General features: G+C 44.8%; 12 protein-coding genes across 12 annotated transcripts; 5 read left to right on the top strand and 7 right to left on the bottom strand.

Moving 5' to 3' along the window:
* Positions 1 to 568: 568 nt before the first annotated feature.
* On the bottom strand, positions 569 to 856 carry GLAREA_03734 (uncharacterized protein; the record flags this gene model as incomplete). Its single annotated transcript, XM_008083987.1, has 1 exon — positions 569 to 856. The coding sequence occupies one exon, from the start codon at positions 854 to 856 to the stop codon at positions 569 to 571; it is 288 nt and encodes a 95-aa protein (XP_008082178.1).
* Positions 857 to 2,320: 1,464 nt separating this feature from the next.
* Positions 2,321 to 2,837, top strand: GLAREA_03733 (uncharacterized protein; the record flags this gene model as incomplete). Its single annotated transcript, XM_008083986.1, has 2 exons — positions 2,321 to 2,534; positions 2,581 to 2,837. The coding sequence occupies 2 exons, from the start codon at positions 2,321 to 2,323 to the stop codon at positions 2,835 to 2,837; spliced, it is 471 nt and encodes a 156-aa protein (XP_008082177.1).
* Positions 2,838 to 3,338: 501 nt separating this feature from the next.
* On the bottom strand, positions 3,339 to 5,118 carry GLAREA_03732 (uncharacterized protein; the record flags this gene model as incomplete). Its single annotated transcript, XM_008083985.1, has 4 exons — positions 3,339 to 3,665; positions 3,722 to 4,024; positions 4,080 to 4,573; positions 4,620 to 5,118. The coding sequence occupies 4 exons, from the start codon at positions 5,116 to 5,118 to the stop codon at positions 3,339 to 3,341; spliced, it is 1,623 nt and encodes a 540-aa protein (XP_008082176.1).
* An 840-nt stretch (positions 5,119 to 5,958) lies between these two features.
* On the top strand, positions 5,959 to 6,906 carry GLAREA_03731 (Ribonuclease H-like protein; the record flags this gene model as incomplete). Its single annotated transcript, XM_008083984.1, has 1 exon — positions 5,959 to 6,906. One exon carries the CDS (start codon positions 5,959 to 5,961, stop codon positions 6,904 to 6,906), a length of 948 nt encoding a protein of 315 aa, XP_008082175.1.
* An 807-nt stretch (positions 6,907 to 7,713) lies between these two features.
* GLAREA_03730 (60S ribosomal protein L20) lies at positions 7,714 to 8,457 on the bottom strand (the record flags this gene model as incomplete). The annotated part of the gene is made up of 4 exons (XM_008083983.1): positions 7,714 to 7,872; positions 7,929 to 8,105; positions 8,158 to 8,352; positions 8,434 to 8,457. 4 exons carry the CDS (start codon positions 8,455 to 8,457, stop codon positions 7,714 to 7,716), a joined length of 555 nt encoding a protein of 184 aa, XP_008082174.1.
* Positions 8,458 to 9,244: 787 nt separating this feature from the next.
* On the top strand, positions 9,245 to 11,144 carry GLAREA_03729 (uncharacterized protein; the record flags this gene model as incomplete). Its single annotated transcript, XM_008083982.1, has 6 exons — positions 9,245 to 9,544; positions 9,727 to 10,007; positions 10,058 to 10,283; positions 10,335 to 10,396; positions 10,454 to 10,865; positions 11,061 to 11,144. The coding sequence occupies 6 exons, from the start codon at positions 9,245 to 9,247 to the stop codon at positions 11,142 to 11,144; spliced, it is 1,365 nt and encodes a 454-aa protein (XP_008082173.1).
* A 1,741-nt stretch (positions 11,145 to 12,885) lies between these two features.
* Positions 12,886 to 13,948, bottom strand: GLAREA_03728 (POZ; the record flags this gene model as incomplete). The annotated part of the gene is made up of 4 exons (XM_008083981.1): positions 12,886 to 12,919; positions 13,027 to 13,258; positions 13,311 to 13,714; positions 13,785 to 13,948. 4 exons carry the CDS (start codon positions 13,946 to 13,948, stop codon positions 12,886 to 12,888), a joined length of 834 nt encoding a protein of 277 aa, XP_008082172.1.
* A 2,420-nt stretch (positions 13,949 to 16,368) lies between these two features.
* GLAREA_03727 (NTF2-like protein) lies at positions 16,369 to 16,764 on the top strand (the record flags this gene model as incomplete). The annotated part of the gene is made up of 1 exon (XM_008083980.1): positions 16,369 to 16,764. The coding sequence occupies one exon, from the start codon at positions 16,369 to 16,371 to the stop codon at positions 16,762 to 16,764; it is 396 nt and encodes a 131-aa protein (XP_008082171.1).
* Positions 16,765 to 17,437: 673 nt separating this feature from the next.
* Positions 17,438 to 17,868, bottom strand: GLAREA_03726 (uncharacterized protein; the record flags this gene model as incomplete). The annotated part of the gene is made up of 2 exons (XM_008083979.1): positions 17,438 to 17,709; positions 17,775 to 17,868. 2 exons carry the CDS (start codon positions 17,866 to 17,868, stop codon positions 17,438 to 17,440), a joined length of 366 nt encoding a protein of 121 aa, XP_008082170.1.
* A 585-nt stretch (positions 17,869 to 18,453) lies between these two features.
* On the bottom strand, positions 18,454 to 19,703 carry GLAREA_03725 (alpha/beta-Hydrolase; the record flags this gene model as incomplete). Its single annotated transcript, XM_008083978.1, has 2 exons — positions 18,454 to 19,196; positions 19,250 to 19,703. 2 exons carry the CDS (start codon positions 19,701 to 19,703, stop codon positions 18,454 to 18,456), a joined length of 1,197 nt encoding a protein of 398 aa, XP_008082169.1.
* Positions 19,704 to 20,116: 413 nt separating this feature from the next.
* Positions 20,117 to 21,510, top strand: GLAREA_03724 (L; the record flags this gene model as incomplete). Its single annotated transcript, XM_008083977.1, has 3 exons — positions 20,117 to 20,354; positions 20,559 to 21,437; positions 21,491 to 21,510. 3 exons carry the CDS (start codon positions 20,117 to 20,119, stop codon positions 21,508 to 21,510), a joined length of 1,137 nt encoding a protein of 378 aa, XP_008082168.1.
* Positions 21,511 to 22,112: 602 nt separating this feature from the next.
* On the bottom strand, positions 22,113 to 23,185 carry GLAREA_03723 (NAD(P)-linked oxidoreductase; the record flags this gene model as incomplete). The annotated part of the gene is made up of 3 exons (XM_008083976.1): positions 22,113 to 22,142; positions 22,198 to 22,985; positions 23,041 to 23,185. 3 exons carry the CDS (start codon positions 23,183 to 23,185, stop codon positions 22,113 to 22,115), a joined length of 963 nt encoding a protein of 320 aa, XP_008082167.1.
* Between the last annotated feature and the right edge of the window lie 3,901 nt (positions 23,186 to 27,086).

Below are 27,086 nucleotides of genomic sequence, written 5' to 3'. Positions count from 1 at the left end.
CCAGATTAGTGCTTTCATATGTATTTCCAAATGGCCGCCAATCACGCCGCGCGGGTCAATATACCCTGACCTTGCTGGCTGCATGAGAAATCTTCCCCGCCTCCCCTTGCATCCGATTAGGGTATACATCTGCAAGTCATTATTTTTATGTGCCGTGACTCGGCTTGACCATTTTCCTATCCTTTCAAATCACTGTCCCGCAGCTGTGTATAAAATGCCAGGAGCGAAAGATACACTTAACAGAAGTAACAAGATTGGGGTTTTGAGATAGTGTTCCCTGTACTTTGACAGTCTATCTATAACAGTAGACGTACGTGGCAACTCTTGACCGTTGATATATGTGTTATTCTCTTATAACCGAACCATCCTCTTCAGACGAGCAAGTGGAAGGAGATGTTGGATATGAGGCAAACAGTTTTACCACTGACAATAGAAACCTCGACCCGGATAAGGTTAATAACTACTTCTTTGAATCTGCAAACTCTACAAATATTGGAGAATGGGTCAAACTTCACTCTGATAGACGACATTTGATAGGAGAGTTTTGGCAACTCAGTAAAGTTGCTTATCATTGGTGCAAGGAATCAGGCCGCTCGCGGCCGTCGACAGTACCTACATCCACCGCTTCTAGAATCTCGACATCTTCCATTTCCACATCGACTCCTTCAAATTCTGTCACTTCGATATCCTCCACTCCTACATCTCTCATTTCGATATATTCCGTTTCGACCTCTTTCATTTCGACATCTTCTACTTCAACATCTTCCACTTCGACACAGCCTACTTTAAATTTATCCACATCAACTTCAACTTCTTCCACTTCAACTCTATCCACACCGATGGCCATAGCCTCCATCACTTCTCAAGTTACCATTACTGTTGATCTCACAATGACTCTTACAGTAACGACTTGTACACCTCAAACTTCCGGGTTAAGCTAGATGAATGTTTGGCGAATCGATAGGTGAAGCCTGAAATAAGATTTTACGTGGCCGCATTGGACAGAACGATTGGAATTGAAAATGGAGCTGCGTATGCGTTGGAGCTAATAAGCTATTTCAGGCCGTATTTATAATCAACAATTTACGTGAAATATCGGGATCAACTGAACGATGATATCCGTATAATGATGGCTAGTCACTTTCTAGTAGAATTAGAATTTACTTTCCTCAATAATACTAGTAATTTTACAAAATGATGAATTATATCAGACTTAATAAAACGGCACTGAGCTTTCTTAACACAATTGCACCCACGTAGCTAGAACCCTGCGAGTAACATCGATTGAATTTTGATCCGGTTCACTCCTACAGACATTCCAACCACTATGAGAACTTTTGATCTTATGTACACCAGTGCATTGCAAGACTGACGGGACACCCTTGTAGTGTGTCAATGCTAGAAAACGACTTCCCAGCTCGCTTTTATAACTAGGTATATTTATTACACTTCACAATAGAGTCGATATTGTATATTAACTCAAAGAAATTGAGCAAATATAGCTGTTTGGGTAGTGTAATGTTCCTCCACCACAAGGGGGTGTTCTGTCAGATTTGCAACACACTGGTGGTATAGTCAGGTAAGTTGACATTTTCTAATCAAAAAGTATTTTGATCGGCACACTACAAGTCAATAGGTGTCGCCAAAAGGAAAAAGGGGGGTAACTTGATTAGACCTCCGTAACATTCCAAAGTTAATCCCATCGGATTGTACAAATCCGCCTACAAGACGTAATGTCAAACACTTGCAAAGGTATGTGAAGATCGAATACCTTCCAAGCACTTCTCATATTAGCACGGTGAATTCATGAAAGTTTAAGAACACCGTCACCTGTCCATAGCATTACCAAGCTGGCGTCCTTATTTTCCTTCATGCATGAATACTTATTTAATCCAGTCTAGGAAAGCTTAGCATACTGATATTAGATCCCGAAATGACTGATAGTTTCAATCATCTTTCTTCATTCGGACTCGGTTAAAAACTTAGATCCGCTGACCTCCTTCGTTTAGATATATAATTGCGTTAAGCGAGTTTCTCCCAGAGCCGAGTTACCCCTTTTTGCAAGAAGCTCACTTATCAGAGACCTCAAGAACCCTAACCGAATAGAAAGGCAAAATTATTTCATGGAGCTTCGACCCAAGTGGGTTAAAATAGCCTTAGCCTACTACGGCGACTATTACCTTTTTTGCAACTTCCAACAGAGATTTTATTTGCCATAACTTCCACAAGAAAAGGCTTCATCCAATCCATCGTCACTCCACTCCACAGAAAAACATTTTGTCAACTCTATGATATGCAAACCACAAAGATGCAGAACATCATGTACAACTTCCTCGTTCTCTTGGGACTCGTAACACTTACGATCACAACGCACCCCTTCGATCGTGTCGACATGACTAGTTGGGATTTAGACCCAAATGACTGTCTTGACCAGCCGGGCAATGAGACACACATCCAACTCCAGGATTCCGTAACACACATCAAAAAGAAAGTCATCGTCAATCGTTTTGGCGAAAGATGTGGCACAAAGATTTGTACATCCTTACCGTCCATTATCAAGAGACCCCACTGATTGTATAGTCTCGACTATCCCCCGCGCGAGCATTCATAAACCCAATCCGGGAATCTGGGCTTCCAATTTCACAGTGGAGCAAGATCAGGTTGGAACGGGAAATTTTACAGCTTGTTATCCGATGCTTGGAAACTTGTTTATTACTATGCGCTCATTTAACGAGAAAACTGGTCAAGGCGTTATGGAACAACGGGAGAAGGTCACAGATATGTGGTGCGAGTCGGTACCACTGGGAAAACATCTGCCTTATACCTTGGATTCTTAACATCTTGAGTACATTATGTAGAAAAATAAGCATGGAGATTGAAAGGACTACGAGGGACCATTAAGCGAGTTGGAGATATGCTCAATTAGGGATGTTTCTTAAATATCAAATAAACATTGCTATCTTTTCAGATTCATGTTTCATCGCGTTCAATTCACTTCTACATAACATAGTTATGCTGGGCCTACATGAGGGACGGCTATAAGTATAAGAAAGTGCAAGGACTTTTGTATCGCACTTTGAATCGATTTAATGTCTGCTAAATCTGCCGTTGATTTGACATGAAAGGACCTAAACTACTAAGTCATGAAGAACACAATCGATCTTTTCGCATTAACGCTTCTGTATTTATGCTTGTATCGCTCACTAAATACGACCTCGATATGCTCTAAGTATGGTATATCTCCGCGAACCGGTAAATGCAGTCCCATCCTTTCAAAAATCCACCAATATACGCCAGAGCCCATCATCTATTTATACATTACATGTACACCCCGTAGCTCACTGAAGATAGCTACGAATTTTGGACATCTCATACTCCTCTTTCGATGTCGGTCTACTAGTTTCCCCACTGCACCTAATAGGATCCTGGCCTTCAACTCTGATTAACGTGAAGCGAATCATAACGTTGATAGGATCGAGAGTTTTACTATCCACGATCCTGTACAACCCATCATATCGAACGCCGGATTTTGGTGCATAGACCGAGTTTTTCTTAGGGGCCCGAAGCACACGCAATACTTCTCCTTTGCGGTGAGTATGCTGGAGAAATTGTGTGCCCTTTGAAACAACGCCATTCTTTCCTTCAGTGCCACAGTATTCAAGAGTCTAGAGTAGTTTCAGCACTGATAACAATTGTCTTTCAAACTCTCGAATTTACTTACGTCGCCATTATCTTGATCTGCGTAGCCTCCTTGTGAGACTACAACCGCGAAAGCTCCTGAATCTGCTGAACCACAAATACCAGCTTCCACTTCACCGTGAGCCCCATCTCTAAGCGCGCATAGTCTTGAGGGCCACCACTGCCCGTTGAATAGGCCATTAGCTCCGAAGACATTGGCAGATATTTTGTGTTGATAGCCTGGAGTCAGTTTGTATGCTGTGCGCTTCCTGCCGGATTTTTGGAGAACCCCGTGAGCGGGATCGACGCCTCTCAAAAGACTTGGATCGAAGTCTCCACGCATCCACTGGATTCACTCAGCAACTTGGGTTGGATAAGACTAAACAGAACGGGAAACCTACACGGGTCCAAATGGCCTCCGCATCTGCTCGAATATCGAATGGGAAGAATCCGCTATCACTACGGTTGAAAATGACCGGCAGACCTCCGTCCTCGAGGATTTTAGACTCTTTGATCAAGTAGGGCGCGAGCCCTGCGCCACCTGACGCACCGGGAGTAAGGAAAACATAGAATTGCATGTCGCTGATTCTGACCCTCAACTCTGAAAAGCACTGTCTCAGAGTTACTTTACTTTTGTTTTCAATGCAGCGTTGAATGTTATCTTTAACGCCCCTTAATAATTCCAAATCTCCACGTGCGAGTCTCTGCTTGACAGTTTTCAGGTCCTGATACCATTCCGGCAATCTTTTGCTCAAGTCGATAATTTCGTAACTGGAGTACGTAGCTTTGATTTTACTCCTTGAAGCTTTCTTAGGAGCATTTACAGATGATGGGCTGCTCTCATGCAAAGCTATTGGGCCACCAATGGGATCGGTTGAAGGACTGTTTGCGTCATCTAAGAAATCAGCATCAAGACATGTATAACGAGCTTCGTGAAGTACCTGTTCGCTTTCGCTTTTTAGCTGATTTCAGGCCAGCAAAGTTCGGTGGTGGATTTTTGCGCGGAATAACTTCTTGATTCGGTACGGATAAGCTCTCGGCAGCAGTTCGCTTTAGGTTCGATTGTGACCTGCTTGGTTGTGAAATGGGCGGCAAATGCTGGTTCTTCTGGAGTTCCTTAGGCGCATGTGTGGTAAGCAGGAGAGCATCGTCAGTTTCTCGGGCTGCTGCTTCTGTGTTTCTTCTTCGCGGAATCTCGCTTGCTTGGTGTTCACTTCTCACTGGCACTTCGTGAGGTACAAGCTTTGCAGGCGTGGGTATGGTCGCATCGTCGGTGGTGAGGCCTTGTGTGTTCTCCTCTTCTGCGGCCGCTTCCAGCGCGACATTTTCCAATCTCCTCTGTTCGGCTTTGAGGGCCAGTCGTTCTTCTACCATCTCCCGTAAAGTTTGGGTTCGAGGAATTTTGGGGGGTTGCATCGCGTCGTCCATTGTGGCAGACATTGTGGCGGGTTCCTGTAAAAGCCCATTGCAGAGAAAAGAAAAGAATAACTTGAATTCGTGTCAATACGCTCCTGCAACTTCCCGTCGATTCATTTGAGTAGCTACGCGTTTATTGAGGTTGATCGCGTAGTCACGAGTGCGGGTACCTCGGCCCGATCACGGAGTGTTGTTCAGCACGCGGGCCTCCACCAAGATTCGTTCCCCTCTCTATATCATTTGATTCTTGTAACACTAAAGAATAAGTTATGTCGAACCTACAATCTCAGTAACATATTGCAACGTTGATCTCTCCTAGTGATCGTTACAGAGAACCCCAAACCCACAAGTTACCACAACGAGCTGTCGCTCATCACAGATCCACGAGTGACTCGATGACTGGGCTGCAGGTTTACTGAGCTTAATTCATAAAAACCGTCCATTTAAACCCGGGAAACATGAGAATCGAATATGTGGCTGAGAATAGTCAACTTTCAATAAAATTCGCAGCTTTTTTCCCTAATTCCTGACGCTCAGTACCTTTTTGACTCAGAGCATGAGTTCGACGCAGCGGGAAGCTGGGACGATACCCCACTTGGATCTCGATGAAGTTTCGACCAGAAATTCGAGTAGGACTAATGGTGTAGTAGTACTCCTACCAGCGACGGCTCTTAGATTCTGCGTCATGCCGTGTACTAACCACACCATTCCCATTTTCTTATAACCTACGTCCATCTCTAAGCACACAAATATGCTACATAATTTACCAGTATATATCCAAATTCAAGGAAAGCTAATCTTGATATATCCACAGCACGACAAGATACGACATCGACGTCCTAGGAACGACTTATTATTTTCAACATGAATGCTGAGTTTCTAATAAATGTCGAAAATGGTCCGTTAGTTGAAATGGCAAACCGGATCCCCCCGGATGGTGTCATGCGTGAGGAGACATTTGCACTCAGAGATCTCCTCGGATTGTACGGGCAAGATCTGGTTTTCTCTGCTGACGGGACGCCGAGCCACGTACGATCAGTTATCAAAGACGTCCTGCTTCTCGCTCTTGACTTCGAAGGAGAAATTTGCAGCCCTGCCGCGCCTCTAGGATTCCGACTAGGGATATCGGTTTTGGACACCCGACGTCTGAAAGATCTCGCCGAAAGCCAGTTCCGTGATGGAGGAGCGGACATCCAAGATGCCATCCGGACCTGCAGTTTCTGTACTGGACCGTCGATGGACTGTTTGAAAGAGCGTAGAAAGGAAATATTTGGAAACGCAAGAGAGATGAAGATAGAGGAGATGAGGACAACTATTCAGGCTTTGATATCTGGAAGACACGTTGTTCTTGTGGTCCATGGAGGAGAAAATGATTTACGATTCCTTGAAAGGCTTCAGATACCCATTCAACCCCTCTACATAATAGACACTCAAAAAGCCGCACAGAATCCTCTCGGATTAACAGCAAGACCTTCTCTGGAAACTCTTCTGACTATCCTCGAGATACCTCATGTACCTTCAATCCTACATGTCGCAGGAAATGACGCAACCTATACTTTGCGATCACTATTGATGATTGCTGTGAAAGACGCCGAAATGGCTCACGGGTTGGATGATAAACAACAAGCCTTGGTAGTCATTCTATGTAAACTCGCTGGATCTCCGCTCCCAGAGAGTGTTAAAAAGCAGTACGCCAATCGAGGAAATGGTGGCGAAGGTCAAAAAAGGAGGCGTGAGGAAAAGAAGGCTGCAAAGAAGTTAATCAGAGAACAGCTGGCTGAGATTCAAGCTGTAGAAGCGTCAAAATATTGATATGGTCATAGCAAGAAGTTTTTGCCCTTTTGATGTTTTAGTCTTTCTGGATTTGACACGTAGTTGCTATCTATTGATCCTTCACATCAATTCCGTCACATGTTGACAGGGGAATTTCCTGTACTGTGCGTCTACTTACTGTGGAGTTTTCTGCGTTGGCTTAAGGGTAGGAGAATGGATATTAGGAATCTGCTTTGGGGGGGTGCCTGACTTTGGATTTGACGTTAAAGAGGAGGCCGAACGACAGGAAGGATTGAATAATTCGGAAGGTTCGGAAGCTTTACTGGACTGGCGGTAGTTGTGGTTGCTGTTGAATGAATGGTTGGCGTGAAACGGGTGTGCTCTAATACAGAGTGTTGTGTTACAGGCTATCAAGATTGATAATCAGGCGTCCGAGGGATCTGTTTCGAGGCTAAGTTGCTCATATATTGTTCTGGAATAGTGGAAACTCATTAAGGGAGTTGAAGGTATAAAGCCGCTAGAGATTTCTTAATAGAATTGAGAGTTCCTAGGTGGCCACCGCAATGAACAAGATTTGACCTACCACTTAGGCTTATTCCTCTACATACCTAGGCATCAACGTCGAGCTTTGTTCACCCTGTAAAGATATGCTCATAAATTCATTATTTGATGAGATTCATTTCTAGTTGCACAACTGATATCACTTTTTCAGGCCCAAATTTATGATCAAGTGCTTCATGCATTTCATGCTCGACCGGCTCATTGAGCAAAGGCTAAAAAACAACCCTTAATGCCGTGCAAAAACCTTATGAATATCACCCCGGCCCCAACACTCCTCCCAAACGCTTAGTAAAAGGTTGATGGTCTCTTTCCGACGAAGATCTTGGTGCCGGCAGCCTTGGAAACGCGGTGAGGAAGAGGGAATTTGAGGTTCTTTGTGAGGAGTTGCTTGATGTATGGGCGCTTGACGTCGTCGTTCTTCTCGAGTTCGACAACCTTGAGGATCTATTCGAAATTTTGTCAGTTATTGGCCATGTACTTCCGGGGATTTAGACACATACGTGAATGGACCGGAAACGGGATCGATGTCTGGCGGCCATATCTTGGTAGAGAGCCTCAACTGCATCAGTTCTTGACATCTCACGGTACTCTTTGTACATGTTGTGGGTTCCGGAGCGGGAATCGTATCGGATCCAGATACCGAAGTTCTTGACCTTCAATGGGCGCTTCTCGTGGATCTAAGTTGTGCCATAAGTATGTTTTCCTATCTGTTGCAACAATTTTACCCACCACGTTCAAGCTGACGATCTCTCCGTTCGCCTTCTTGACCTTTCTCAACTTCATCAGGAAGTACCAAAAGCGGGATTTGGCGACCACGGTGTTTGGCGCAAAGATCCTCATGCGGTAGAGCTTAGGAGCTGGGTTTGCATCTGTTGGCAAATGGCGGCCAATGACCTGATACTCTGTAAGACGACCTAGTGTGAACTGTCAGTCGACATTCTTTTTTGATGATCAATATCTCCCGCGGATTTTCAGTTTAGAGGTGTCTAGCTGCTTGCTTGTAACCATCGAGGGAGCGCCCATAGCCATGTTGACGGGTTGATCGATTCGCCTAGAATTCTCTAAACCTCGAACCTCGAATTCCACCATCGTTGATCTATTGTTGCCGGTATCCCCAGTGATCTTAAGGTTAGACCCAGTCCCTCCTCAAACCTCAAATATAGGCATTGATCACATTGCACTCCATCAGTCGGATCGTTTGTCATCTCGTAAACCATTGTAGGCGGGGACCTTTTTCTTTTCCGGATATGGCGATCGCAATTCGGCTTGACAAAAGGAGATGAGGAGAACTATAGCTTACCCATCTTGTAGATGTTAGTAGATGTTTTGGCCTGGCAGGCGGCAGATGACTTACTGTGAATTTGTGGCCGTGGTTGTTGTCGTTAAATTGTCGCGATTCAGATGTTGGAGGAGTATTTTCAAGAAAATCAAAAGCAGATTGTGGGAGCGCGGTGGTAGCGAGTCGCTATGAGTGGTTGAAGAAGTGGGGCTGCTCTGGACCCACCCAAACTGACCTAGCGCGAGAATGGATCTTGAGCCGCTTGTCACATTGCTGGAAAGTAAACACCTTTAGGTACATAACAATCATCAATGAATTTGTGACATGATACCTGCGAGCTGTCGTCAAATGAGTGTCTGAGTGCGACTCATTTTACTTAGCTGATGCTGCTTCATCTATACAGAATGCGACGAGACGTTTCTTGATTCCTTGCTCCATCCTCAGGACTCTCACTTACAAACGGAAAGAATACTTTGATAAATCCTTCAAAAAGGTTCAAAAGCTAGAGGTTCACATCATCAAGATAGAGATTTCATAATGGATCTCATATTTGGAGACTTTCGGAAGTTCTATGAGGTGGGTGACGGCTATGGTCTCGCCCAAACGCTTTCTCCAATTTCTCCTCCGTCGCAACCAGAAAGACTTCGCAATTTTTATCGAAGCACAAACTTTCAAAATGTGCAAAAAGATTTCAAATACCAAATTCTGTACGACAATTCTGCACCTTTCAAGCTTCCGGCGGACGAAGGCAATGGCTGGGTAGAGGTATACGTTGCTTACTGGAAGGCTGTTGGCGAGATTCAAATCGCAGAAGCAGCAGCAAATTCGGGTCATAAGGTGAATATATCTCTTTGCATCTACCGGCATCATCTCATATGGCTAGGCCAACAATGGCCAGTACCTAGTCTTTTCACTTCTGTCTCTCTCTCTGGCGACTGGTGCTCTAGGCTCACGTGAGCGACATACACTTACCCTACTATCTGCTAATCAATGTTGTGCGGAGCTAACCGTGGTTCTAGGCATCGTGGATGAAGGTGTATGAAGCTTGGAAAGAGCTGACGAATATGCTGCACCGCGGTTACATGAATTGTAATTTTGGCTCCTGGACTATACCATGTCTCTATGTGGTAGGCAAATATCTGAGAGTATTTGCGATCAAGGCAGATGAAGGAGCGGCCAGCAGCCAGGCTGTATCAGCTACCTTTCAGGATGATTTCAATCCTGATTCGGAGAAAAACGAGAAGCTCGAGGACGCCGCTAGGCAATTGAATCGAATCTTCAATCTCTGCCTCAGCGACCGGTATGTCCCATCTCAGTCATTTGTATCAATCATAGCTGACACGAAGTCAGAGCATCTCTAGAAGAATCGAGAAAGTGGGGAATTTATAACATTATCAACCTGTTGTTCAAAACATATTTCAAATTGAACTCGATAAGTCTCTCAAAGAACATTTTGAAAGCGATACGAGCTTACAGAGGGGATATGCCACCCCTCGAAAGCTTCCCGCTAGCACATCAAGTGACATTCAAATATTATGTCGGAGTCATCTACTTCTTGGAAGAGAATTATGTCGAGGTAAGAAAGTCAACTCATCACCGTCATGCTTTAATTAACGGTGTTATTCAGTCAGAGAAGAATCTTACAGAAGCCTGGACATTATGTCACAAAGACTCGATCCGCAATAAAGAGTGAGTAAAAGACCCCACACTAGCTACAATATCCAGATATGTGCTTACAACCCATAGACTCATCTTGACCTACCTGATCCCATGCCATCTTCTAACCACGCACACCCTTCCCACTCTCGCCCTACTTTCGCCCTATCCACGGCTACAGAAGCTTTTCCTCCCGTTGTCTCGTTGCATCAAAAAGGGCGACCTATCAGGATTCGATGCAGCGCTGATAGCTGGCGAAGACGAGTTTGTTAAGCGACGAATCTACCTAACACTCGAACGTGGCCGCGATGTAGCCTTACGCAACCTTCTTCGCAAAGTGTTCATTGCGGGCGGCTTTGAGGATGCCAAAGAGCCTGGTGCACCACAGGTTCGAAAAACTAGGGTTCCTGTTGCCGAGTTTGGTGCCGCTATCAGTATTGGTAGTAAGGAGACGATGGATAATGATGAAGTTGAATGTCTTCTAGCAAACATGATTTACAAGGTACGTTTCATCACATAATTTCATTTAGTTATTGTATAGCGTTTTGGTACTGCTATTTGATAATTTTCGCTTGTGGCCTCCCTCGCAAGGCAGCCCCTTTCTTATCGCCTCCGCTCACACCTCACCACGCGGAACAGCGGTGCCACCAATTCTTTTACCCACGATGACTCAAAAGCTGACTCTGTTTTACTGTAGAACCTCATGAAGGGATACATAGCTAGGGATCGTGGTATAGTTGTGCTTAGCAAAGGCGGCGCTTTCCCTGGAACGGGTGTCTAAAGATTTAATCGGCAGTCGGCTGAGGAGCACCACGACTGGTGTATACCATGACACTGACCATTTCCGCAACGCTGTTGTAAGTGAGGCGAGACATATGACACGGAATATTTCTGTTGGGAAAGAAGATTTAAGAAGAAAATAGAGTTACGGAGGTGCAGCGGAGGGGGCGAAGCTACATTTATTCGGCCGAGACAGGAGAGGAGTACAGCAGTGATCGAGTCACAGTCCGGTAGCGAATCACCTTAAGAGCCAATATCAATAATTCATTTTGGCTCACCGAGTCTGCAGTCACACATTGTCCACATGTCTTCTTGTTCGCACGATCCTTTGCCCGTAGGCTGTGACGACTACTTTCTGGAGCCTTCACGCATCTTCACAGGGCAGATCAATTTTGATATTTTGCTATCTGCCTTTCCATCGACAAATAAACCTCTCCTGAACCTAACCCATACCAGCATCCCCCATTCCAAACCCCGCTAGCACTGCCCCCCCCCTCCCTACATCCAAACTCTCCCATCCCGTCCTGTCCTAACCTACCCCCCCCTACCCCAGCACTTCCACACTTACAAACCTCTGACTCACACCCCCTCCCCTCCGATAAGCCCTACCTCCCTTTCTCAAAGCCATTGACAAATCACATCCTCCCCCAAAAAACCGAACTGCTTCTTCCTCGGCTCTCCTGACCGGGGACAACGGTAAAAAGAGGGGACGGAGAAGGCTAATGCAGTTGCGTTTGATAAGGGTGCTTGCCGTTTGACATAAAGGGTGATGGGTTGTGGAGTGCTGTTTTTAGGGCGGAGAAAGGCTAGGGTCTTGGAGGTAGGAAAGAAAAGAGAAAAGAGGGGGGTTAAGTCTGGTGAAAGTTTGTGATGAGGTGTGAATGCCTGCATTGGGTTTTTGTAGGCTTTGAGTTTCGCGTTCTGGTGCTTGTGAAGTTGAAGATTTTGGAGGGTACGAGATCCCCAGAAAGCGTCTTTTTAGGAGGTTTAAATTTTGAACCATTGCGGGATATCAAATTTCATTAAATCGACTTCATCTTCAAATTCGGTCAAATTTTGAGAATTAGATTTTTTTCTTCATTTGTCTCAAACTGTTTCTTTCTTTACTTAATGATGATGCTTCTCCTTATGTCTGAATCTTGAAAATCTCAGTTTTCTGCGCACTTTCTGAAACCAAACTTTGGCATATCTCCTCAATCAAAACCCCCTCTATAATATATTGCCAAACCCATCACAACTCAACCTCTTTACGCTCGCCAGAAATATAAGTATACATATCATGATAACGTAGTATCCAATCTGCGTCTTTCCTACACAATCTCCCAAACGTTACTTTTCCTGTTCGTCTCGACCGCTTTCTCTGCAGGAGGAACTATATAATCTGATGCACACTGATGAAATACAAACGAGCCAGCGCCAATGAGATACAGATAAAGCAGATAAAAAGCTAACAGGAAGAACAAGATTCTTGCTAGAAACAGTGCTGGAAAAGGTAAACGACGTGAAAGATATGACAAGAAGAGTAGTGATACAGCCCAGTTTATCCCCAAAACGCCAGACGCCGGGATGGTATCAAATGAAAGCAAATTCAAAACATTATGTCGGACCTGAGAACTGAAAAGGTACTTTGTTGCTGGTATAAGTGAGAAGGGTGTCGTGGAAGAAGGTTGCGTCCATATCGTCAAGTGCTTAGGTGAGAGGCGAGAAGACGAAACATAGTGATGACTGCCGTCTTGAACGCACTAATGATGCGTTCGGACGCTTCGAGGTGAGCCACTTTTCCATCTGTTAGCATTTGATCGAAATAATGATGCGTCGCGACAACGAGGACGCGAGATCGAGGGCGAATTTGATGACTGATGAGACATTTTGGAAAGACTTACGCAACACTCGAGACGTCGTCAACATGGTTACACAAGGCCACGAACAAATCGAAGAACAGCTGGCTGCCACCTTGTTGCATTTCCATTTGCATTGTCCCACTTCTTTTGAAGGTTCCTCGACTGCGGATGATGAGAGCAAGATAGTGTGCTCGAAGTTTCGAATCATTATCGGGTGTATTAGCGTAGGCATATCGGGCGGATGATAGAATTGTGCTGCATTGAATGCCAGATTCTGTTCACATACTGTTAATTCACATAAGCCCTGCAGAAGCGACGAAACTTACGAAGACCTTGCTTTTTCAAAGCAACACGCTTCAATTCCTCCAAGCCATATTTCTCCGCTGTGCAATAGATGACCGTATCCTTAAGCAACTCGCCATCAACACCGTGATGATAGACAGTGCTCTCAACGCTGCATCCACCCTCAGCAGTCTCTAGCTCCCATGTGTTCTTGCGCTTATTATGCATAAGTCGAGGATAGTAGTCGCCCTTGTATAAGTATTCGAGGACCGAGGAGAAGATCTCAGGTTCTTCGTCAGGAAGAGTGACTCGCTTGTTTGTTGCTTCTAAGAATTGCCCACGGCATGCTGCCTGGAAGAATGGTGAATGACAGAGCACATCTTCGTGAGCTGCAAATAAGCGTTGTTCACGACCGACAACGAGTGTGATTATGGAGGCTGTGAGTGTACTGTTGAAAAGAGTGGTCAGTTACTGTTGAGTGATGTATAAAGGCAATTATGCGAGCGATAAAGACTTACTTTTCGAGGGTAGAGGTACCTTCTCCAGGTGGCCTACGAACAGCAGATCTCTCATGTCGGCTTTTGGAAACTGCGTGATCACGAAATGATGACTTTCCTTTTGCTTCTCTGCGCTTTCGTGAAAAGCTCTCGGTTTGTGACTTGTTGACATTTCTGCTGAACATTTTCGACGATCGGTGGACTTATCGTGATGGAGGTACTCGATATGTGAAATGCCGATCGGTCGGGCTAGTTTGCGTTTTCCTTGGGAAGCCGGTCGATGTGGTCGAATTCGTGGTGATTGTCGAAAGAAGTTGGCGAGATGTCGATTTGTCGTGAGGTCGGTGCCTGATGATGGAATCAGGAAGAAGCAAGAGAAACGTTCATTTCCAGAGGGAGGGACGGCAGATATTTGTATGCTTCTGTCGACGGGGCATCCAACAGGGCAGCCAGGTTAGGTGGTAAAACGCGAGGCCCAAACTCAAGACTCGGGGTGACGCGACTTGTGCATTGGCCCTAAACCACTTTACGCCAACCAGTCGCGGAAGCACCTGACTCACTTCACGTGCTGGGCTAGCCTCCGGTATGGCTGCGACGGCTGCCCATAATCCATGCTGATCCAGCATAACTCAGGTGTTAACGACGCCCAAAGCGGCCACCGAGAGGGGTGCGAAGCAGTGGTTGTGAAACGATATGTGATGAGTACCCTTTTGGAGCGGGTGCTTGCAATGCTTTGTATGGCGTGTCCGACGTGTGCCCGAATACTAGGCAACCGGCAGACAGAGCAAAGCACGAATTGAGGCGTTTCAAAACTCTCAAAATCTCAACTCGAAGTTGCAGTATAACTATCGCATAACTACATCAGTTATGAAAAGACATGGAGCTGATGGTGTGAATAAATGAGGAGGCAGGGTTCTCGGGGAAGACAAACTTTGGCTGGTCTTGGCTTCCACCCGAACTCTCGGTTACACCTTTGGGCCACTCCCGACCCCTGAGCAATCAATTGCAGTTGGGACCGGCATCCAGGAAAAGAAATATAAAAAGGGGCTGTCATATGCCGATCAGTGTGCGAAGTGAATTGTACAAAGCATTGTTCTTCTTTGGATTCAAGCACAACCTCCTCACTAAAATCCTAAAACGTGGAAGCCGTCCAGACTTTGCCACCCCTCCAAAGATGCGATTGCAACAAGTGTTGGCGTCCAGACTTCTTTAGCGGACTCCTGAAGGTTTCTGGCTATTCAATTAGAGTTCTGAATGCTGAGCACTGCATAGTTTCTTTTCAGCCTACCCGTCCCTCTACATACACGAAGTACCGCTCCGTCTTGAGAAGCTCTGCCTCGACGCTGTTTCTTGCTGGCTAAGTTATCGCTGTAGACAACGTTGAGGAAATGAGGCTCTACGCTTTTGAACACTTATCATTCTGTGAAATCTTACGAAGTAAAGTTACTGTCTCATGATTCTCTGCGCTGCCTCTGCCAACAACTCTGGTATCAATTCTCACTCAAGCGAATGGTGCCAGATAACTATAAGGGACTAATAAGAGTTGAAGTTGACCTACGGTTTAACTAAAAGTTCTGAATTTGCATTAAGCATCATCCAAGCTCAATTGGAAATTGGAAAGCTACAGCGGTAACAGCTGCTGCTAATTTTTATGAGAGCGTCGGCAAGTCAGTTCAGCCCTCGGGTGTCGTTAGTTTAGCAATTAACAAGTGTTACAACATAGGGTTTAGAATGTTAGGCTGCTCTGACAGCATTTCCCCGTCCCCTAAATAGTTTTCCTATATCTACTGCATTTACTCCTGCTTTTCCGTTACTACACCAGCTAATTGCACCTTTGATCATCGAACGTCTTACTCCTCTTACTCTCGGTTCAATCTAATAGCTGATCTAGATGCCGTCTTTGCTACCACTTTTTGTTGGCCGTATAAAGGAATAAGGTATTCTGACGCTCTTCATTGTACGATTGAGGAAAATCTAGTGGTTGTTGTGACTTTATATGCTTTTGCAGTTGAAAGGCATAGAGCTCTGGCATCTGACCAATTGCCTGTGTATTAGCCAGTAATACTTTTCAAATTGCATCTACCCACAAGCTACAAAATCAGCAATTTGAAGTACATCTAGAGACAATTCCCGCTTCACATTCATTGTCTTCAACCTAAGAAAGAAAGCCTCGAAAGGTGTTTTCGTGTCAGCCAATCGTTCTTTACATCCAATCAAGTGGAGTCATACCTGCATCTACAGGGTATTAAATCCCTTATCAAGTTAGAGTCACAGCAAGAGAACTCAGCCCTACATATGCATGCGCTTAATCAGTCTCTTCTCCAGACTTTCAAGGTTGTGAAGGTGTGTGATTTGCTAGGATGTAACTCATTGCATTCGCAGTTGTCAGCAATGGTTATCGAGGGTCCAGAACCATATTATATAAGTATGGACTTCTTCAGACAGGTAACTATGGATTCTGTTAAGTACTAGAGAATTCTGAACCCAATTCTACTTACGGTTTCCTACTCATCACTAGATCATCGAAAGTCTGGATACTATTCTCTCAACCACTTCCGCGGATCATTCTCAACTATCAAATTTCCATTACACCACCACCACCACCATGACAACCCCCAAAGAAACCCCCTCCAAAATAACAGCCCTAATGAAATCCAACCTCCTCTCCGTCTTCAACGAACGCGACCCCCTCGCCCGCCGCGCCGCCATCGAAGCAACCTACACCACCGGCCTTACATTCCACGATCCAGACGCCACGACCTACGGCCACGACGCCGTCGACAAGCTCAGCGGAGGCTTACTCGACAAGAATCCAGGTTGGGTGTTTAAGCCTGATGGACCTGTGTTTGTGAGTTATAATGTGGGGATGTTGAAGTGGGTGTTTGGGCCTGAGGGAGGGGAGCCGTTGGTTAAGGGGTGTGATATTGCGGAGGTTGAGGGGGGACTGATTAAGGTGTTGCATGTTATGATTGAGGGGCCGTCGAGTTTTGAGGTTGTGTAGGTGGGCGTAGGAGGGGATTTGGTGGGATTTGGATGTTGAGGTATTGCTCACTACGACTTGACTGACTGCTTGTAACTTCATTCCGAGTTTCTTGGGCCGATTCGTGCTCTAATCATTGAATCGTAGTTGTTGGATGAAATTTTTGTTCTCCAATCCAACTAATGATATCTACGCGATTCTCAAGTGGCTGGTGGAGAGGTATTGGAGTTCATTCAAGCGGTATCATGATAGCTGGTCTCATCGTAAGACGAGAAAATTTTGGCGGGAACAGTAGCAACTCAACGTACGCTAAAACTAATTTATTTTTGGAGGGGTTTTCGAACATCGTGAAGCATAGATGGCACCTAAGAAACGACAACTAATCTTTGCTACAGTCCTGGTTCAGTCACCCAAGAATTTGATTTACTATTTGACCCATGTCACCATCGAGTTATCAACAGATCTCGTACTATATGAAGAAGAGAATACAACAATTTGTTGACAAGGAAATTAGCGAGAGGATGCTGTGATATGAATGGGCTATCCTAGAGTATAAGTGTGTCAGTGTAACGTTGAAAGAGGTGCAACGTCCAGCATAAGCTGATATGTAGAAATTTTGGATCTAATAGCTCTATCCCAGAACAACCACACACCATCCTGGACAAGTCTCTATCCATCCTTCTACCTTTATCTCCTAGCAATCGATCCTGATACTGGAACTATCCCAAGTCGACTGCCCACACGTGAAAATATCCTGCGCTGGACCCCGATAATCCAGCAAAGGCTTCGTACCATTACATCCCGCTTCTTTGTAGAAGTACACGTTAACACCCGTATATGAGATGCGTGCGCATAAACCCCTATCTTCCGGGGCAATAATGTTGCAACCACAGTTTCCAAAGGTGACTTCGCGAGCCTTGAGGGCGGATACACGTGTGTATGATGAACCGTCAGGAGAAAGTCCGACTTGACAGTGTCAGTGTCTTTGTTCGAATGTAGAAGAGACTTGCAGTTGAGGAAAGAAAACTTACCTTGAGTGTTGTTGCGCATGTAGACTGTGGATGCTAGAGCGCGTTCGGCAAGTGATGCCAGTGCCAAAATGAAAACTCTGCTGGAGAAATGCATGTTTGGGCAAGGGGCCTACTGTGTTTACGTTAATACTCCTACATGATTTCTATCCTATTTGGGAAGATCCTAATTGTACTTACTTGGTGTTCAAGAACAAGTTTGTGTTCCCTACTTTATTGTGCAGCAATCAAATTCGTAGACCACCTTCCCTGGGCCCTCGAGGGTGGTCCGACCTTATATCAATGCAGCTGTGCCCATGGTCCGATGATCATATATTTCGGAATACAAACACGATAGATTGTTTGCTTTGCGGCGCAAGCCCCCAAAATTTCATATAAAGGCCCGAGGAAGGAGCATACCTATGAAGAAAGTTCTCCATCTAGGTAATAATGTGGTACATATTATTGATAGCTCCGACAACACTTTACACGGACGCACATGCTTGGAAGCGGATAAATGACACACGCCAGCCACCGTGTACTTTTTAACGTGTGAATAACGTTACACAGGCCCGCAACAACGTTCAGCTTAATCCAGACCCGACTTTGTATGCAAGCGTTCGGGTGTCCCACAGATACGAGATGGTAAAAATTGGAAAGCGACAAAGTTTCGGCGCGAAAGCACAGTTTGAAATACCTGAACTTAGTCCTGAGTTTTCAAGCTATTCTTACACGATGTATCATTGAGGGTCCTCCCAACTTCCTCAATAGCACTTGCAACGGAAGAAATGCCCTCTTGGCGGACCAAAACCTCGGTATGAAGTGCGCCATGGACAACTTTTTTCTCGACGACCAAGCCAAGGTCCAGACAGCGCTCTTCCAGTATTCTTGCGTGGGAACTAGGAACCAGCTCATCTTTTCCAGCTTCCACGATGAGTACTGGGGGTGACTTTGTTCCAAATCTCGCGTGTAATAACCCCAGAGCCGTCTCGCTGTCAAGGTGGTTCCGTAGAAAGGGCCAAAGATATCGATATGGCAACCACTTTTGTGGGTAAAGTGTTTCCAACATCGATCTGATGCTCAGAAAAGGCGTTTCCAGTATCAATTGTTTGAGATTAAGTCCATCCGAGAACAATGTTTTCTTTGAAGCCAGACTTGTCGCGACCCCTGCCCCAATACTCTGACCCCAGATGACGACTGAAATGACCTCGTCGTTGTAAGTTTTGTACTGACTCTGATGAAATTGCTTGATCCATCCCAGTGAAGCTGCTGCATCCAGAGCGATGCCCTTCTCGGTAGCTCGACCACCAGAAGTCCAATAACCTCGATAACTGCAACACACCATGGTATAGCGAATATTCAGATCCGAAGCATTTGCTCTTGTCCTGAGTAAACGCAGGACTGGGGAAAGAAAAGGAAGTCGAGGGGGCAATGAGGACGCGTTACCTACAGATTATGAGTCGATAGAACACTTGTTATCAACGGAGGATTATAATGACCCTGAAAGTAGAGGATGTACACATCTTTCCTTCGCTGGAAATCGACGGCATTGCTTTCCACACTTGCTACACACAGACTAATGGGAGTACTATCGAGCGATCGTATCTTCTCCTCTCGCCACTGGATACCTGCACATTGGTTCTTGTAGTCGGAGATCTTCTCCCTTCGCGCGTTGGGCGGAATCCCGGGCATATATATGATCTTGTTTTGAAAGATGACCATCATGAAGCATTTCCAAGTCCATAAACAGAAAACAAGGCCTGTGAAGACCACAGGGGGCAGAAGGACTGCTGGAATCTCTACGAAGCCTCGACGTTGGGCAACATTTGAACGGGCCAAAAGACTGACCAAAGGTAGTATCTCCCGTGGATAGGGTGCACTGCGTCGAGTGGTGAGGAAGAACGCAGATTGTCGTCGGGATACCCCTCGATTGATCAGTCGAAATATTTCCATGCTTGTGACATGTGAACTTGGGATTGCTTCTGGTAGAACGACAACATGGCGTACGAGCAATGTCCTATCAAACCAAACAGTGCATGTTGCGTTATTTGTTGTTTTCTTACTGGGAGAAAATCAATATAAAGTGACGAGAAGAAGGATGGCGAGTGGGAGACGAATAATCCCACCTGTCGTTGCTGTTGAACAAGGCGGCACCGTACATGTCGCGATGCTTGGCGTGAAGCTGCAGCCGTTGGACGCCGCTTTTCTGGTCCCGCAATTGAACCTGTCAGTTTCAGCATTCGCGCCTGGAACTTTCTCGCGAGTTGCTCAAAACAGACTGATTGCCAACACGCCATGGGTTGAGCGGTTTCCATATCGGCATACCAGACTACCTTTTCAAAACACTTCTTGACCATACCAACAAAATGACTACTTCAGACAACGAAAATACCCCTCCGCGAATTTCCATAAACCTCGACGATATCAAGGGTCATGAGGGTGATTCTTCTCCCGGTGGTGGCACTCCAAAGAGCAGTACAGGGTGGGATGGAAAGCTGCGATTAGAAAAGAAGCTGGAACTTGTGAATCCAGAGGCATTGTCGGATCCAGAATATTCAGACGAAGAGCAGGTTCTTTCTGGAGAGACTATTGAGGCGGACGAAGGTATGAATTCCTGTCTGCTTGTATTACAAATGGCGGGGTTCCTTGATGAAGCGACAGCACATTGCTTGTGCTATGGGGAACAGTAAATCGTTTCATTTGGACTGCAATGTTTTCACAACGCTTGTTCTTAAATTCCTTATCCTGTACTCACACTTGATAATTGCATATGTAGAATCAGTCCAGCTAACAAACCTCGCTACCCAGATCTCCTCGACGACTACCCTCTCGACACGGAAGAAATAGACTGCGTCCATGCCCGCGTATCTTCAGTACCCCTCCTCCGTCTCGAACGATTCACAGCCGTCGCACGATTATGCCTCCGCCAGAATACAATCACTGAGATCGAGGGATTTTCATGTCTGGCCGCAACGTTGAAAGAACTGGACCTATACGACAATTTGATTGCACATATCCGCGGGTTAGATGATTTGACGAATCTTACCAGTCTGGATCTCTCGTTCAATAAGATCAAGCACATCAAGAAAGTCAACCATCTTACAAATCTAACGGATATATATTTTGTGCAGAATAAAATTGGGAAGATCGAGAATCTGGAAGGTCTTACAAAATTGCGAAATCTCGAGCTTGCTGCCAACCGAATTAGAGAGATTGAGAATCTAGAAACTTTGACTGGCCTGGAAGAATTGTGGTTAGGGAAGAACAAGATTACCCAGATTTCCAACATCGACAGTCTCCAGAACCTCAAAATCTTGAGTATTCAGTCTAACCGAATCCGCGGAATCACCGGTCTGGACAACCTTCCACATCTTGAAGAATTATATATCTCTCATAACGCCCTCACAAGCCTGTCTGGGCTTGAGAAGGTTATGGGTTTACGGGTGCTAGATGTCAGCAACAATCAAATTACAAGTATTAAAGGACTCAAGCACCTCGAAGATTTAGAGGAGGTCTGGGCAAGCTATAACCAAATTGGTGATATTGCAGAAATTGAAGAAGAGTTGAAAGAGCGCAAGAAGTTGAACACTGTCTATTTTGAGGGAAATCCCTTACAACTCAGAAATCCAACCTTGTACCGGAACAAGGTCCGCTTGACTTTACCACAAGTCATGCAGATTGATGCCAGTATGTTGTCCCCAGTCCTGTGATGTTGAAACATAGTGCTAACTTAATCGCAGCATTTGTGAGAGTTTCATGAACATAGCGACGGCGTTCTGGCATGCAAAATACGAATATATGATGAGCACGGCTTCGGAGTTTCTGGCGTTCTGGCATCAAGATTGGCTATAGAAGCAGGAAGTCACCGTTGCAGATATGTTTATGCATTTGATTGATTGCATACCATAGATATGTTTGAGCGCAATGCAAATATCACTCTTCAGTCAACGATATCATTTTCAGCACCCGAGGTTGTTTTATCCTTTGATCAACTGGTTGACTTCTTCCTACCAGTGAATTGTCTGACATGGATGTGGTTCAAGACTCGCATCTCATCTGAAGTTACTTTGTAGGTCAGAGACACGCCAATACACAGTTACCCTCGTTGTAGAAGCGGGCGCTGACCGACTGTTAAACTTTTTTCACATGCTCTTTCACATACCATAAACAATTTCACACTTGATAGGTTGCAATGACTCGAGTCCAGAAATCATTCATTCGCTCTGCTACTATAGACAATCCCTTGGGTGTAATAATTACAAGAAGGGAGACGTGCTATAACAAATTCCTTCTATTGCTCTTCGTCGTATCAGTCATGCTTCGTAGGCCAAACTAAAAACAAAAATGGCTGGTATTGTTGCTCTAAGCAAAGATATGGAGTGTGCCGAGATACTGCATCGAATGTGTTAGTAACAAACCAAGTAAATTTAGGAGTGAAAGGGCTTACATCAGTAGGGTTGTTGAATCGCAAATTACGGTCAAGATCGCTGATGGACTTCAATTCCTCCTTCTCAAGATCAAAGCTGGTAACGCTCAAATTCTGCTCCAAGCGAGTGGCATTGTTACTCTTTGGAATAACAGCCAATCCGCGCTGGGTAGCCCATCGTAGCAAGACCTGTGCCGGGGTCTTCTTGTACTTATCAGCCAACTTGGTGATAACTGGGTGCTCGAAGAGAACTGGAGTGTCCTTCGCCTTATCCCAACCAAGCTCGATGAACGATTGTGGTCCGAAAGAGGAGTATGCGGTAACCTTGATTCCTTCCGCCTCTGCGAGTGTGGTGAGGGTGTTTTGGACGAGGTATGGGTGGTGCTCGATTTGGAGGGTTGCTGGACGGATCTTTGCGTAGCGGAGGAGATCGAGGAGCAGGGAACCTTGGAAATTCGAGACACCGATGGACTTGGCATATCCCTTCTCGACTAAGCTCTCCATTGCTGTCCATGTCTCTTGAATTGGTGCTTTGCCTGGGGTGACCTTTCCGTTCTCGTCCTCCCATCCTGGTGGGTATCTTACGGATGGATCGACGAATTTTAGAGAGACTGGGAAATGGACAATGTACAGATCAAAGTAATCAATACCCCAGTCTGCAAGTTGCTTCTTGGCAATTGGTTCGACTTGGTCTCCGTCGTGGAAAGAATTCCATAATTTGGAGACGAGGAACAAGTCCTCGCGCTTCACAAGACCCTCCTTGATCGCTCGCGCAACACCCTCTCCGGCTTCTTTCTCGTTTCCGTAATCTAAGTTCAAAGTCAGGAATTTTATTCTCCTTTTTTTCTTCCTACAAAAACATACCACATGCTCCGTCAAATAATCTGTATCCCACCTTGATGGCGTTATATACAGTATCCGCGCAGGTGGCGTTGTCTACCTTCCAGAGACCAAAGCCAACCTGTGGCATCTCATGGCCACTGTTCAATTTCAAAGTTGGTCCAGACATGATTGCTGAAGATGCGAAAGATCGAGGTTGAAAGAAGTTACTTGATTGTTTGGCGGAGAAACTTGGGGAGGAAGTTGGTGGAGGGGTAGTAAACGATTTAAGGCGGGGCAAATTTGATGGCTGCAGGTATTGCGTAGTAGGACTATTCAGCACACAATCTATTAGCCAATGCAAAATGTAAACACAAAAATAGAGACGCGTGAATCAGTCTCTTACCGTACTAGGAATCGGAAGGATCGCATGAAAACTGTTCAACACTTTCAATGAATTGGCTGCACGAGGACAATTGAGAAAGAGGGGGTCTGCTTTTATATATGCATCATCTCGACCACAACTCCCAGAACTCGCCCCCTCTTGTGACCATCATTTCGTCCAAGACCCCACCAGTTCTCCAGGTCGCTTCCTAGTAAATACACTCATCGTTCTACGACCTTCGAAAAATTCTTCCCGGCAAGCTCCATCTGCCTCCTCATCACCCTCTTATCATGAGGAATCCGTCGACGAGCACGCCAAGACTAGCTCTCGCCCAACTCACATGGACGCTCGGGGTGGGTAAAGACGAGATCTCTGGAGATTTTGCGGGTTCAGCCTCTCAGAGTTGACGTTGCCTATCGAATCGGCAGGCTTCATGATCGGCACCACAGCAGATCTGTTTAGGCTAAATACGATTCTCTCCAGGGGAGCCCGTGACGGCTAAAATGTAATGGCGGCTGTACACTTTTCTTCCCACACTTCCGGATATTCTTTCTCAACCGCACTCGGTTCCATTTCGGTATACCCAAACGTTTGGTCGACTAGGAGAAAGACTGCTTGTGTGGCTGCTCCAAGCGATCCTACGAGGGAAATGTGAGTGAGAAGGAGAAAGCACACGCGTGGCGACATTTCAGCTTGTCACCGTTAAGATCCCGAGCCGTGCCCGAAAGAACGGACTGAGTTCTATCGATTCATCTCGGTGTGCAGATCTCACGAAACAAGTCTTTACGTAGCAGAATCGACCGTTTTATGAGATGGTAAATTGAAGCATCACCTTCTTTGCTGGCTCTTAATTCTTCTTCTGGGGGCCTAGAAGTCACTCAATTAAGCTATTATCTTATGATTGTGAACTGAATCTTTCCTAGAAGATAGTAATCTACTTCGGTGTTAGTCAATTTTCAGGTCTTTGAATTTCAGTAACTATAAGACTGTTATGTGAGATTCCTTTACAGTCTTTACCTGAAGCTATTCACATGTGTTGAAAGAGGCGAGTGGTAGATGCTGGAAAGAGAGACAGTAGGATTTGAACGAGCTTCACTTATAGCTAGCTGTAATTCAGTAAGTGAATGGCTCACTACGAAAATTGCCTAAGATCTTTTAATACTCTTTTCTTCCTCCTTCCTTGTGTTCACTTACCTTCCTGATAGTAATCTTTGAATGGAACTCACATACCCCTTACCGAGTTCGCCATCTTTCGCTACTCCCTCATCAATTAGGACAACATATGAGCATGCGGCTAAGGCAAATTATCTTATGCCTTCTCAGAAATTTGACAAAATTACAAGACTATTGAATTATCTACCCACACATATCTAACTATATGTTGGATGTGGAAGGGTACCTCCTAGTTTCAAAAAGAGTATCACATAGTGAATCGCCAATCTTCCTTAACATGTAACAAACAATAAATCATTTGAAAATGCAAACTTAGAAATTCGAATTCATACAAGTAACAAGACGCTAAGCTACAAACGCTACTAAATATGGTCATTAGCAGACATTAGATATTTTTGCTGTATTTCTGTGATCATAAAGATCATTCTGGTTTAATTTCATCCTCAAATTTCCGAACTCACTACAACTCTAACATAATAATGAGTGTCGTTCTTCTTTCTTTCCCATTAAAACCATAAAACAAATATACTTCCCGCTCTAGACCCCAAAATATAAATCAATAGAGTATTCAATATATGTGGAATGAAGTGGAAGCCCAGTGAAAGTTGAGGGATTCATCGGCGATATTGAATGTTAGATTCTGAGAAAAAACTAGAGTGTTTGAAGGTGAGAGAGTTTTCAAAAAGTTTAGATACCAAGGTCGAAATGTCATTGCATTCTTGGAAGTGGGTTCGTATGAGTCGATTCGCAGAAGTCCATTCGCAGAAGTCGATTCATACAAGTTCAGAATTACCAACCGGGCTGACACTTTATGGCACACAAGCTCCGTTTATCCACGATTTCGCCCAAACAACCTTATCTGGTACCTTGCGAATCAGAGAGGTGAAAGCAGACTTTAGAAAAAGTTCATCGGAACCTAGGTTAGAGTCATGTTCCTCACATCAGCTGAACAGTTCGTTATGTGACTTTGGAGATAGCATTAATTTATAGTTGCTTGTAGAAGTTCACTTTATCTGTTAAGACTGTGCTAGTCGTCATGATGAAAACTGGAGAAGTTACTAGTCTTAGACATGTGTTATTCGCAATGCAATAAACGAAATAGCAGAAATCCATAAGCCACATATGACTTGACTGAAAATCTTCGTTATCAATTGAACCAGAAAGCAAGTCCGTCAACATAAATAGTCTTAGCAGCTGAGGCCATCGACTCATAATTTCAAACACCTAGCTCATTCTTCAAGGCTTTACAGAAACATGTCGCACTGTCGATAGGAAACGTAGGTGACTGGGAAATCTGGCTTCCAAATCAAGTTAGTCCTACTCCCAAGACATATTGACAGAGCGCATATCCCAAAGAGTGAGGTTAACACTATCCTCTGATAATATCGCACTCAACAAATCTTCTTCTGAAACATCAACCAAAAAAAAGGAAAAGCAATCGTCAAGTTTGACAGCCTACAACAATAGGTTATCGAACTTTCAGGTACGTGATTGAAGGAGTATCAAAAGAAGTACCGGGGACAAAGATATATCACACCGAAATCAGGATTCAAATTTGCATGAACAGCAAAACTTCAAGACAGAATGATGAGCGAAGCATTGAGAAGTTGTGAGTGACTTTCTTCGGCATCAGAAATTTCAACTTCCCACGTAACATACCAGAAACTCACCATAGTTAGCTCGAACCTGGAAAATATTCGTGGTGGGAAAAAGCGAAATTAATGCTATTCAAAAATCTCATGACTCAAAGCAGTTTTCCTCACACGAACTGCGGAAGACATTGACATGTTAGATAGACAAAGTGGAAGGGAAAAAACTAAACATGAAACTCTTTTCGCATTAAAAATGTTTGAAAGTCCAACAATATCTCATTAATACTCTCGTCGTTCCGTTCAAACCATGTGAGTTACTGTAAGCTAAACATCGCGGAACGACAAGGATGGCATCATTGCGGTCGGGCTAGGTATACGAGTCTCTCACTATAAACCGCAACCTTCTGTCTCTGTCGAAGATTTGAATGCTTGCATAGTGGTAACTAGGGGGTTGGGAAATATGCAATACAAGACGAACTACTAGGTTGATCACAATGCATGGATTCGACAAACGCATATGTACCAAAAGAGTAAGCATTTTCAAATAGTAATGATATATAATACAGTTATTACACGTCCCTATCCCCTATCGTCTATCCCTTGCGCCATTATAACGTATACGTTTCTCATTAAGCAAGCACCTTCATTACCATACCAGCCTGATTGCGAGAAAAAAAGACACACGCCTTAATACTTCTAAAGAATCCCGCACACACATCCCAATGCATGCAATAAGCCTGCGACCTCTTTTGGACGCCCACAAGAAAAGCAAAAATACCAAAAAGGGTTCGTCATCATTCCAATAATAGATTCTTCTTACTCCCTTCATCTGCCCAATATTCCCAGGACACACACGTTACACAGCATCTGTATTTCATGCACTCACCGCAAGCCTATCGTAGACATACTTTCCAGCAGTCTCGGGGCACAATTTCTGTACT

This window comes from Glarea lozoyensis, assembly GCF_000409485.1.
Source record: "Glarea lozoyensis ATCC 20868 chromosome Unknown GLAREA2, whole genome shotgun sequence".
NCBI classification, from domain to species: Eukaryota; Fungi; Ascomycota; class Leotiomycetes; order Helotiales; family Helotiaceae; genus Glarea; species Glarea lozoyensis.
Note: the sequence above shows the minus strand (reverse complement) of the source record. Positions and strands in the feature narration are given on the sequence as shown.